We start from the raw sequence: 12,271 nt of genomic DNA, 5'->3' as shown, positions 1-12,271 counted from the left end.
GAGTCATAGCAGGCTAATGATTTACTCCCACATAAAGGCAGCATTCTTAGTGTTCTGGGTCACTTCACACTTGCACAGGGGTTATTGGTGTTTATATTAAACCAGCTTGCTGTTATTACAGATGGAGTAGCTAAGGTTGTGAAGGGACAAAATGGTGTTTTGTAGTTACTTTCTTGCCTAATTTATTCCCCCTTTTATAAACGAGGAGGTTCATTTTAAATGGGAAAAATCAGTATTAAAATTGACAGTGTAGAGAATGTAAATGGAGGCATTTTCTCGAAATGAATTCAGTGTTGTAAACAAGTTGCTTTCGATTAGTTCTGTTTTAATTTGTGTACATAGTGTGTATTTAGCCTACTAAGGAGGCGATGTAATCTTTTCAGGTTTGATTATAAAAACTGCCAAGCCTTTCCACATGAAGTTCTTATATTGCAGAATCAAATTCTTCCTGATAAAACATGTTTTAGCGAAATTGGCATTAATATCAAGACATGTGCAAGGAACTATTTTACATGTGTGCCCTACTTAATCTGTTACTTCTTTATCAAAGAACACTTTGTTGCAGTTGTGAGTGGGTGATTTTTCTCTCATGTTCTGTGGAGGCAGGGGCAAATTGCAGGGGTTCTGACAGGTGAAAACACAGACTGGGGTGTGGATAACAAAAATAATCTGCTCATCAGTACCTAAGTGCAGATCTACAGAGATTTTCACTACATTTTGAAGTACAAGCATTGGAATGCACGTAGATGACTACACTAAGCATTTTCTTTATTTGTCAATGGTTACTTCTTGAAATGTGTCAATATGTCCTACCTACCTCACCATTTTAATGATTAAAAATGAAAAATGTGTGTGCTGGTACCTCAGTCTGGTGCAAATATGTAGAGAACCTGTGAACAAAATACATTTTTTATTCCAATCCCTATGCCTGCGCCACAACAAAAATATTTACCTGTCTGTAATGATGTGGCCCGTAAGAATCCACTTGTAAGTGTTTACCTTGGTAGTAGACTTTGCAAGGTCTTGTTCCTTGGAGGAATGAAAGACTGTTATTTTGCACTTTTGTGGCTGCCGCTGGTTTGGAATGAACAAGCCCGAGCTCACACATCTTTGCTGTTGTGTTCAGACGTGTCAGGTCTTGATTTAATGGAGCATGCTGGTGGATCAGACGCCGGAGTACAGACCGTAGCTAATAGACCCTGTTGTGCATACTAACATCAGAATTTGTATCCGCAGGAAGGAAAATTGTCTTGGGTTTTGCGCGATGCCAAACACTGTAACTGTTGATACTTGACAGCGATTTCAGAAGAATCGGATTACACAATGTTTTTTTTTTTATTCAGTCGTACAACTTTGCTTGCAAGTGTTTTATTGTTTCCTTTGCATTTTTTTCTTTGGTCTAAATGCAGTTAAATTTTTCTCAAGCCATTTACAGGTCCTGTGGGAACATTTCTTGGCCTTGTTTGTTGAGATTGATGTAGAGAAACCGCAATAAATCTAAGGAAAGATTTATTTGTCTCAAATGAATTATGCCTACTGTTCATTTCATTTCTTCAATTTCATTAATTGAGATATGATGTATGAGACAGCATCCGGTTCTTTGAAACCAGAACATTAGTTTATATAAGCCTGCCCCTTGTGACATGTGGAGCTGAATTTAGTGCAAGCTGGTAATTTTTTATGACATAAATGTGTAAAAATTCATATTTGTCTGACACGAGCACCATACTGCACAGTGTTTTACGGCAGTTCTGGTAATGCTGAGTACATTTCCGGACGGATTTACGGTCCAGTAATGAGCACATTATGTAATATTTAGCTTTGAAGCAGCTTGATCTCTTAAGTGAATGTGAGTGATAGGGCAGTCCTCTGCAAACCCACTTCCATCAGCCTGAACCTGTCTTCGTGAATGTATGGCCCCGGTGGCTGGAAATCTGATGAGGGTCACTACTGCAATCTATAATACTCTCATCAGCTAGATGCATGGCTCGCCAATTTGGTTTAGTCTGTTAGCTACTCAGCTGCTATTGCTTTGACTCTGAGGCAACACCTGGATTTGTGATTGAAATAGTGGTAAGTGATTTATTTATGTATTTTTTTAATCCATTTAAAAATTTTATACATTACAAACCAGTCTGAGTAAGGAAAAATGGGCATGTACAGGTGACTGCCATGCAAAAATCATTTACCCATGCAATCTCATCTACGGTTAGACATTACAATACATGCAAAGTGACGACACAACACAAGTGAACATCATGGCAGCGCATAGAACAATAGCCAGGCAGTGGCTGGCCAGCTGGTTACTATGCTAGCCGCAGCTACAATGGAAATCTTTTGGCCAAACCCTTCATGAAAAATTAAATAAAAACACACCTAAAGGCTTTATGTTCTTATGAGCTGAGATATTTGAAACTATGCTTTGACTAGTGGCCATCATACACATAAATATAGCTCCTGTGGGCGGGCAACAGCATGGCCACCAACTGTGTTGCGCTGGTGACCATTATGCAAATGGTAATTTGACATATAGCCAAGCGCATAATACCAGCAAAATGTATAAAATCTAAAGTTCTGCCATTGGCCCCACCTGTGAATTTGCATTAAACACCCATGGCCATTGCGAGAGGTGCCTGTGAGTTGCATGCTTTGTAATTTCTGTGTGTCCTTAGGTGCGACCGTAGGGGCAGTTGTACCTGTTGAAAGCTTCTGTTGTGAGAGACTGGAGACTTGAAACTTCCTTTAGACTAGGATGAAGATCGGAGATTCATTAATAGTTTTTAATGACTATTTATTTACAGAAAGTATATTTCTGCATGCTGGGAAAAATTAAAAAGAAAAAAATGTTCATCCTGATGAATTATGGGCATGCCTTTGATTTATTTTCTGTGAAGAGAGCTGGTGTAAGTTTCATATTTGGCTTTTTTTTTTTCTTTCTTTGGGCCTTGGGGAGGGTGTCACAGCTGTGATCGCCCCCCCTCCTAGACATCCCCACATTCTCAAGCTGCTGCATAGCGCCTGATTCCAATCAGGAATCCTACCAGACTCCATACAATACACCAGAACAATAGGCTGTCTTTGTGCTTACCAAAGTCTGCCAGCCCACACTGCCTAAAAACCTGAAAATGTACAACAATGACTCAATAAAAAAACTGTGCTGATTCATACAGTACTTACAGGTTAATGTCCTAGATTAGACGTGGTGCCCTGTTAAGGCATGGGAAATGGTAGCTCTGTCGTAAAAAAAAAAAAAAAAACAATGCTGGCCAACCTGTTAATCATTGTAGTCATCATGTAATCATTTTATTACAGTGATTGCGATTCCCTTGAGTGAGTGCTTGTTTGTAATAGCCGTGCGTCTTGTCCTTTCGTCCCCAGGTGTTTTGAAGGACTACCTGCGGGAGCTGCCGTCGCCCCTGATAACCAAGCAGCTGTACGAGGCCGTTCTGGACTCCATGGCCAAGAGGCCCCTGCGCATCGGACCCAAGGGCTGCGAGAACGACCCCGCCGACTCCGAGCACACCGTCGGCCTCCTCGAGATCCTCCCGGAGGTGGAGAAGGTAAACGGCGCCTCGGGCCGGACGCGGTTGCCACGGCGAGGGAGGGCGTGTGCTGGCCTCCTCTGTTCTCACCGCTTGGGGCTTCCGGCAGAAAGCTCGCGTTCCACACCTTGGTCTTTGTTTGGGGCTCCTTGACATTCCTGGCGTGGCAGCGCCTCCCGGATGACATTGGGTTGAGGGCCTGCAGCTGCTGGCAGACGTAAACATGCATTCATCAGGTTCCGATAGCGGGGCTCCTCGAGGGCAGTGTGTGCAAGCGTGTCGGGAGCCGCCAGGGCCCTCAGTCCTGCCTCAGTGGCTGAATGGAGCTTTACTCATTCTGTCGAGATCAGCACTCGATCCAGAACCCTTTGTACAGGTGTAAACTTCAGGCTTAGCGCCAGGTTGGTGGCCGGAAAAGTGTATAACAGGAAATTTGAAGAGCATTACTCATCTTTTTTATGTCTTCATTTTATGAGCTGTGTTTTGACTATTATTTAGCGATCTCTTTCGTTTTCATAAGCTGACTTGCGTTGTCTGTGGCCGGGTGGGTAGGTAACCCTGCGGAAGCTGCTGGACCACCTGAAGCTGGTTGCCTCCCACCACGAGGTGAACAAGATGACGTGCCAAAACCTGGCCGTCTGCTTCGGCCCGGTCCTGCTGAGCCAGCGCCAGGAGGCCTCCTGCCACAGCAACCGGGTCTTCATCGACTCGGAGGAGCTGGCCAGTGCCCTGCACTTCAAGAAGCACATCGAGGTGCTGCACTATCTCCTGCAGCTCTGGCCAGGTATGCTACTGTACCCACTACTTTCTGCCTGATTCTATTTTTCTGTGCCCCTTTTTCAGTGGACTGTTCAATTTGCCAGTTATTAGTGGAGACAAGTTACAAACCCCATGTTTAACTAACAGTTGGAGCATTGTTTCTTTTTATGGTACCGAAAAACATCTGATGCTTTAAATTTGTGGCTACAACCGTGTCCTGCTGTCACTCAACAAAGGACCAGGGCAGCCGTCTCCTAGCCATGACCATTGATTTAAAACCCTACCCGGGAATAATGGTCTTAAGGCTTTGATCTGGGGTTAGCAGCATGGCATTGCAAACAGCTATTCTTTACTCCAGAGCTGACATAGTCCACAGGGTGCTTCATCATGAGTTGAAAGCATGTTAACAATGGGTTTTCACAGTGCTTTTCTGGATGGCAATTTCAGAAATTGCCATCCAGAACAGACGCTGCACCTTGCGGTCGAAGATAATCTTTTATCTCTTTGCACAGCATTTCACATCAGCAGCTAATTTCCCCCTCTGCCTGAGCAGAAATGCTTAGAATGGAATGTGTAACTTATAAACTGGGAAAGGCATAGGTGTGGAGAATGGAATTAGAGTAGCATTTAGGAATTATAAGTTGTGCAAATGTGCCAGGAAATATGTGCGCCAGCTCCGAACCCTTGCATTGTGGGTAATGTTCTGCTCGATGTTTGTTCCACCAGTCGATGTGGCTGTGGCTTAAGTAACTAATACTAGCGTGCAACATCCGTCTTGTACATCCACATAGTTTAAAAATAACCCTGAATGACCCAAGCTAATTTCACCGTTCTCGTGCTTGGAAATGTGGGTGAATGTGGCATTAATTACAGATATCTGACATCTGCTGCAAATAAAGGCTGCTCATGACGTGAAGGGTGCAAAATTCCAGCTGGGGATTGATTTTGAACCGTTGTCAAATTACAGTCCCGGCCAGTTGAAACCCTCTGACCCTCACCCACCTGAAATTTTACACTGAATCAAGCTGCAACCCGAGACGTGTATCACTCCCACCTCCCGCCATCGACTTCCTTGGCTTTAAGAGCAGCGCGCACCATCTATAATTAACGGCATTCCTAACCTAACCTTAGCCCCAGCGCTCCCCCCCCCCCCCCTAACATTTCACAGTCATTAGGTTAAATTTTCAACCTCTTACCAAGTCCTTCCTTGAGCTGCGGGGACCGTGTGTGATGACTGGGCGCTCCCGTGCGACTGTGTGCTTTGGTGTGTGTGTTTGAGGAAAGGGCAGGTGGTCAGGGAAAGATCGCGCCGTTGCGTGGCAGAGAGGAAAGAGGAGCGGGGTTTGGGGGTTGGGGGGTTGGAGGGTTGGGGGGCAGGAAGGCCAGAATATTTTTAGACCATCAGGGACTCTGCAGGGTCTGTTACGTTGGAGGCCGAGAGGGGAAACTCCCCTGCTTACATGATGAAGCGCTTTGGGAGTTCAAGGCTTTCCCCCATATCCTGGGATCAGCCACAAATCTGCCAGCTTTTCCTCTTTCCATGGTCACAGGAAATGGAACTGTGATTCTTTTCTGTTCCCCTGGTTACTGGAAAATAACTGTTCTTACGTTTTTTTTTTTTTGTATGGGTTTCTTCTTATAAATTTGTGTAATGGAGCAAATGTTTTGAAAATTTTCTTCTATGAAAATGGGTGTTTCATTTCAAGATTTTCTTCATATTCTTTTCAAACATGACAGGAGTGAAGCAATCCATTTCTATATAAAGAAGTGATTTGCTTGCTTTAATTAATGTTGCATTTCCTAGCAGAAGAATTGTGAGGTTTGATTCCATGCAATGTCTTTGTTTTCATCACTCACTATAGGAAGCAACTAAAGGTGGCGGAGAGTTAGTTGCTCACTGATTGTAAAGAGGAAGACAGGTAACTGAGCGGTGGGTGTGTCTGAGTGCACTGCACTAAACTGAGCTCAGTCATTTTTCCAGATGACAGACATACTAACGTTCTCTGATTGTGGCTGAAGAAGCCCCTCTCAGGTCAATGTAGGTCATATTTCTTGACCTGCAAGTGGCCAGAACTTGCTGTGTTTTCATTCAACAAAGAAGTTTTAAAATCTCTCCCTATATTATGTATTCCACCTGATGGGGAACTTAAATTGTGGATAGAATATACAAATATTCTACAACACAAACTCCATAAGATGTAGGTGTATTGACATGACTCCCAACTTTGCTGTAATAAATCAGCAGAAACGAACACTTGTAACTCGTGTGTTGCAGAATGGGTTTGGCATGCTTCTCTGCTGCATGGCACGTGGTTCTCCCCTCGGTTCTGCCCCCTTAAGGCTCTTAAAAAGTCTTGTAAAAACATCTCCCGCTTCTCTCTCGTCTAGTGGTGGACCCCCACGGCAAGACCTCTGCCCCGGTGAGGGAGGCGCCGGCAGAGACGCCGGCCGCCCCGCAGTACCTGCGCCGGAGGAGGGAGCGCCCCCAGGTCCTCAACCTGAGCGAGGCGGAGATGGCCGGGGTGCTGCGCCCCAAACCGGGCCGCCTCGACAGCCCCAGCAACCGCTACGCCGGGGACTGGAGCTGCTGCGGGGACGGCTACTTCCAGCCCCCGACGGAGAGCGCCGGCAAAGAGGCGGACTACGACGACGTGCCGTTGGAGGACGCGGAGAGCGCCGAGGAGGGGCCGGAGAAAGGGGGGGAGCAGGAACCTCCGGTCACGGAGGAGAACGATGGATCGGGGGAGGTTGAGAAAGAGGAGGCGGAGGATACCGGACAGCCCGAGGAGTCCGCCGGTGACATTTTGTCGAGCCAGGAGCACCTAGCCAAAGAGCACACCTACCAGGCCTACATGAAAATCCAGGAGATCAGCCCGGTTCTGAGCAACAGAGTCAACCTCAAGGATCTGCAGGAGAGCATCGACACTTTGATTGGCAACTTGGAGAGGGAGTTGAATAAGAACAAGTTCAACGTGGGCTATTGACTTCAAAGTAAAGAGTGGTGTGGCTCAGGCCTGGTGAGCCACTTTGCTGCCGGGTACCTTTCTCAGAGCCTGTGATATTGCACCTCTCTCGCTTTCTCTCGCCAATCTCTTGTGGGCTTTCTTACCTGCCATAGGCATTCCTACAGTGTTGCTCGGTAGCTATTTTAGACTGTTGTTTGTTTGTTTTTTTCTTCTTATTAGAAGAATCCATTGACCCTAAGGGGTGTAAAAGGTGCCTTAATTGTGTAAAGGTGGTACTTGTGGCAGTGGAGAGTTCTTGAGGTACATTATGTAAACCGATGCACTTACAAAGCTCGGGGAGCTTGTTCGAGTAGACGTAGGCTATGGGCTGGGCTGTGGTGGACACCAGTGGCTGCTGAACTCTCCTCCAGGATTCCCCGAAATGCTGCTGGGACTGCTGAGGTGATTCTTATGCAGCAGGAGCCTGGGGTTGACCTGTGACCCTTATCAGTGTAATCATTTGTCAAATCAAACAAACTGTACAGTTATGAATAGCTATGAGATACGATAAATGTTCGCCGGGTGCTAAAACACATGCTTCTTCTGAGGCATGAATGGTACGTGTTGTATCACCATTGAAAGAAAGGTTTCTCTGTCAATGTATACATGTATAAAGATGATAATTTTCTATTTTTCTAGCCCCTTATATACATTTTTTTTGATACAGTGCAGATTCAAGCAGTTAAGATGCTTAAGAGTGACAAATTGTCAGAAAGACCCAATTGCTTGGGAACTAGCCATTCACATTTTATTGGAGCAGTCACTGTGGTGATGACTTCATATGCTATGACAGAGACTTTTTTACTTAATAATTTAACTCTTCAGTTATCCAGGGATCCAGAATTATCAGTATTTAATACAAGGAAAAAATATATACACACATATAATGTTTTGCAGTATATTTTTGACAGCTTATTTTTTCATTTATTCCTATTTAAATTACCTTGTAGTATTGTTGATCTATAGTTATTTCATATAATGGATTGCTCAAGCTATCTGTACACATTTTTCATGAATGTGTTGTGCTTTTAAATAATTTGTGGGACTAATGAAATTATCGTAGCTGTAAAATATAAATATATATAAAAAATATATGCATATTCTCAGAAAGGTTTGTTTTTTTTGTTCTATCTGTACATATTTGGTATGTTTTTATTTAGTCACTGTTAGTATGAACTTTGTTTGTGATTGTTGGTTTAAATTTACTGAACGTTACATGGTCAAAAGCTTTACAGTCAAAACAAGCTCATTTTATCCCTCACTGTCCAGGGTGTTTATAGTTGTATATAGATATCATTTTGTTGTTCCTTTTATTTTTCCTTTGGCAGCTGCTCACACACATTATTCAACTGTAAATTTTAAATGTAAAAAAATAAATTATGTTTGTCTCAGAAACATTTTTGATTGAGCAGTGTATGACTGTGTTATGTCAGGATGTTTTAAAAGTATTGTGAGCATACTCTAGGTACTGCCACACATTACTGCAAGTGAAGTGGGATCTATGCCATTGGAGCAAATTTCTCTTTTCCTCGTCAGTGATGTTTAGTGCTGTGCAATTGTACAATGTGAGCTGGCTCTGCTGTTCTTGTATAAATGCATTCCTCATAGCTCATTATAAGAACAGCTATATAAATATATGTTATCATTTTTTTTTTTTTTTTTGGAAAGAGAAACCTAATGTGATGAAAGTATCACAGAACCTTAAGATATTACTTTGTACTGACTGGGAAAAAAAATAAATGTATTGTCATATTAAAGTATATATTTCACATGTTGATTGTGTTCCTTTTCAGTTCCTTGCAAACTGGTCTACTGAAGATGAAATATGACTGCTCTAGAGCAGACAAACAGTAAAATCTCATTAACACAGCCAGAAGTTTCTCACCAGCACACTGCTGTGATGTAAGGACCAAGATGGGCTCTGTGGCAGGTGAAGTCTTTTTCAGTGATGCACTGTGATGAAGCTGGTGAGAAGGGAATTGTAGATACTTGTTGTACTGTATGTTTCCGTGTCAAGATGAAAGTTTTCAAGTACTGTACTTGTGGGGAATCCCCTGTGGAATTGAGCTACCTTTTTTTGGTGATAATTCATGACAGTCATGCTTCACTAGTGATTACCCTGTGCAATAAAAGTGCACTAATGAGCACCTTAGCCCGCAGTTATGTGGAAATTTTCATCTTTGCACCATACTGTACAAAATGCAAAATGCTCCTTTTTTGATGTGGTTTTTATGGACTCACTTTAAATGGCTGTATGAAAGGAGTGTAACGTGAGCACTTCAAGGTGTGTTTTTATAGCGCTGAAGAACAGAGAAAATTTCCTTTGGCCATCGCTCTGGAGGCCTGGAAAACAGTTTTGTCTGGTGGAGAGCCAAATTCTTCAACCAGTATTCACAGACGTGTCAGCAGTACAAAATTAGAATTTAATTCATGTTATCTCCTATTTCACGGACCTCCAGCTTTAGATATCGTTGGCTGTTGTGTAGGTGATGGAGGAGGTGGAAGTTAAGAGGCTGTTGTTCGTGTTGTTGAGCAGTGGAGAGTGCATAAGACAGTGAGACGTGTCCCACCTGGTCAGGCGCTATGGCTCTCATAAATCTTCAGTGCACTCATTGTAGAAACTATGCGACTGAATTCCTTTTTAAAAAAATTTACTTGTCTTTCACAGAACATATGCGGTCTGATTTGTTCCACACAGCTGGGAAAAAAATGTTCCCACCGCCACGATTAATTACAGGTAACTTCTGCATGTTTGGAAGATTTCTTAATTTATGTATGGTTGATTGCCATGAAAAGAAAATGTCCTCTTTTGGATGTTATGTGCAGCCATTACACCGTTTAATTATTCTGTTTGCGCGCTTCGTAAAGGCACTTTTTGGTGGGTGACGTAAGCAGATGGATATTTAAAGAAAAAAAAAAAACCTTCTGGCTGTTATGTGAATTCATACTGTTATTAAATATCAGGCAGTCTCCTCCCGTGAACTGTGCTGAACCCCTGCTCTAATTTAATTTCAGAGTGCTTTGGGCACTTCTATAAACATTCTTGACAGCCACCTGCGTGTGTGTGAAACCGGACTCCGCACGGCGGCAGTTGGTTGTGGCTGGACAGTGGGAGACAGTAGGGATGACTGTCTGCCATAGGGAGAGATAATCTCTCAAGAAATTTGACCCCCTCACATTCACACAAACAGACCTGGGAATGCTAATACTTGGAGCTCAGAGAAAGCTTTGTTTTCTGCTTTGAAGATGTTTTCGGAGAACGTGTATGTAGGCCATATCAAAAAAGATGAATGAATTGCTTCCATAACATCATGATTATGTTCATGTGCCCCCCATCCCCCATCTGTTTGGATGTTATATTGTACTGGATATTGGGCAGAATAAGCTCCTGGGAGCTTTAAGCTGCTCAGGAAGGACATTCCAGTTCTGGAGTGTCCTTCAGTAGCAAGTGTACTAATAAAGGCAAGGGGGGTGGGGGAGAGGGGAGGAAGGCCATTCGCTTTTGAAGTTTTTCTTCTTTCTTCTCTCTGAACCTGGTTTCTACTTGGCAACTCATCTAAGGCCTGCGTGGCTGAGCCTCCGATGAAACACTGACAGACACAGTTGGTGACAGCATCCAGGAACGGAGGGAGAGCGGTGCTTAGATCCGTGGGCAGGGGCCTCACGCACTGCGGTCCACGGTATGCTGTGCCGCAGTCCTTCGGGACCCGACCTTTGGGATTAATTCCCTTCCACTGTCACTCAGACCCTGTGTATTTCATTGTAATAAGGCTAATCCTGCTTGAGTATTGCACTCAAAAACTTGCGACCAGGGAAAAAGACAATTGCTTCACATTGTAAAGAAGTCAGGAATATGTAAATATATATATATATATATATATATATATATATTAGTTGTTATATAAATGAAAGGATACATAAATTGCTAAAGAAGGCATTGCACCTCGGTAATACAAAGAAAATACATTGTAGGCAAGCCATTGTCATCATCACCCAACATATTGGAAACAGATGAAATGTAGAAGCATTGCTAATGATTTTTCGAGGAGGTTATGATGTCATGCCATGGTGTTTTTTTAGGCGTGATATCGCCGGTCTGCTCCGAAGTGGTCACATGGATCTGGTGTCTCTTCTTCAGTAACGTTTGAAACTCAGGTTACGCGTGTCTTTGGAGTGAAAGTGAGATGCTATGGCCGCCTTGTTTCTCTGCAGAGCTGGGGGCAGTTTAAATGACATCAGACATGCCAGCACCTCCCAAATGTGGAAAGTAGGACAGGAAGGGGAAGAGGGTTTAAGATCATTCTAAAAATAAAGATAGCTTGAGATTGTGATGATTGTACATCCATGTTTCACTTTTAACTCCAGTATGATTAAATATTAGTTCATACCAATACAGTGCAAAGTTAAACGCCATTTCAAGGTTCTGCTTACAAACCAAACCGCTTGCAAAAGCCTGATAAATTATATGAGCCCCCAGTCATATGTGAACAAATACCAATTGTACCTACACGGTAACATGCTGTACAGTTTGGTGTATTTACATTATTCTGCTTACTTGAAGGATAGTTCGCTTCCTAGTTTTTTTTTTTTTTTGATGTTTCAGTTTTAGTGTTTTTGATTGGCCCAGACAGGTTGAATGTGCAATGTAGGATATTTTAGACATTTACAGAAGTTTCTGAAAACCTGCCAGCTTTATAATAGTTGCTAATGGACATTTGGGGGTTGTGGTCTACAGCAAGAAAATGCAATTAAAGTAACTCTGTACATATGAACAAAATAATTTAGTTTATTCATAATTATAAACATAAATATCAGTTTTTATGCCTATACTTTGAGTCCAACCGAAAATAATATTAAATGTCTTTTTTAAAGAATAATCAGGTAATATATTTTTTGATGGACTGTCTATTCACATAAGCTTTCTAACAATAATTTATGAGAACAATTTCAGCACTCACCTTGTTG

The 12,271-nt window shown here is 42.8% G+C and overlaps 1 protein-coding gene across 2 annotated transcripts in view; it reads left to right on the top strand.

Moving 5' to 3' along the window:
• syde2 (synapse defective 1, Rho GTPase, homolog 2 (C. elegans)) overlaps positions 1–9,081 on the top strand; it is a 34,596-nt gene extending 25,515 nt beyond the window's left edge. For both annotated transcript variants that reach the window (XM_064333471.1, XM_064333472.1), the window contains exons 5-7: positions 3,379–3,560; positions 4,095–4,326; positions 6,690–9,081. In XM_064333471.1, coding sequence (XP_064189541.1) covers positions 3,379–3,560; positions 4,095–4,326; positions 6,690–7,285 — 1,010 coding nt within the window. In that variant the 3' untranslated portion in view covers positions 7,286–9,081. The remainder of the gene's footprint in view (positions 1–3,378; positions 3,561–4,094; positions 4,327–6,689) is intronic.
• The last annotated feature ends 3,190 nt before the right edge of the window (positions 9,082–12,271 follow it).

The sequence above is a fragment of the Anguilla rostrata genome, chromosome 4 (genome assembly GCF_018555375.3).
Source record: "Anguilla rostrata isolate EN2019 chromosome 4, ASM1855537v3, whole genome shotgun sequence".
In the NCBI taxonomy this organism is placed as follows: domain Eukaryota; kingdom Metazoa; phylum Chordata; class Actinopteri; order Anguilliformes; family Anguillidae; genus Anguilla; species Anguilla rostrata.
Note: the sequence above shows the minus strand (reverse complement) of the source record. Positions and strands in the feature narration are given on the sequence as shown.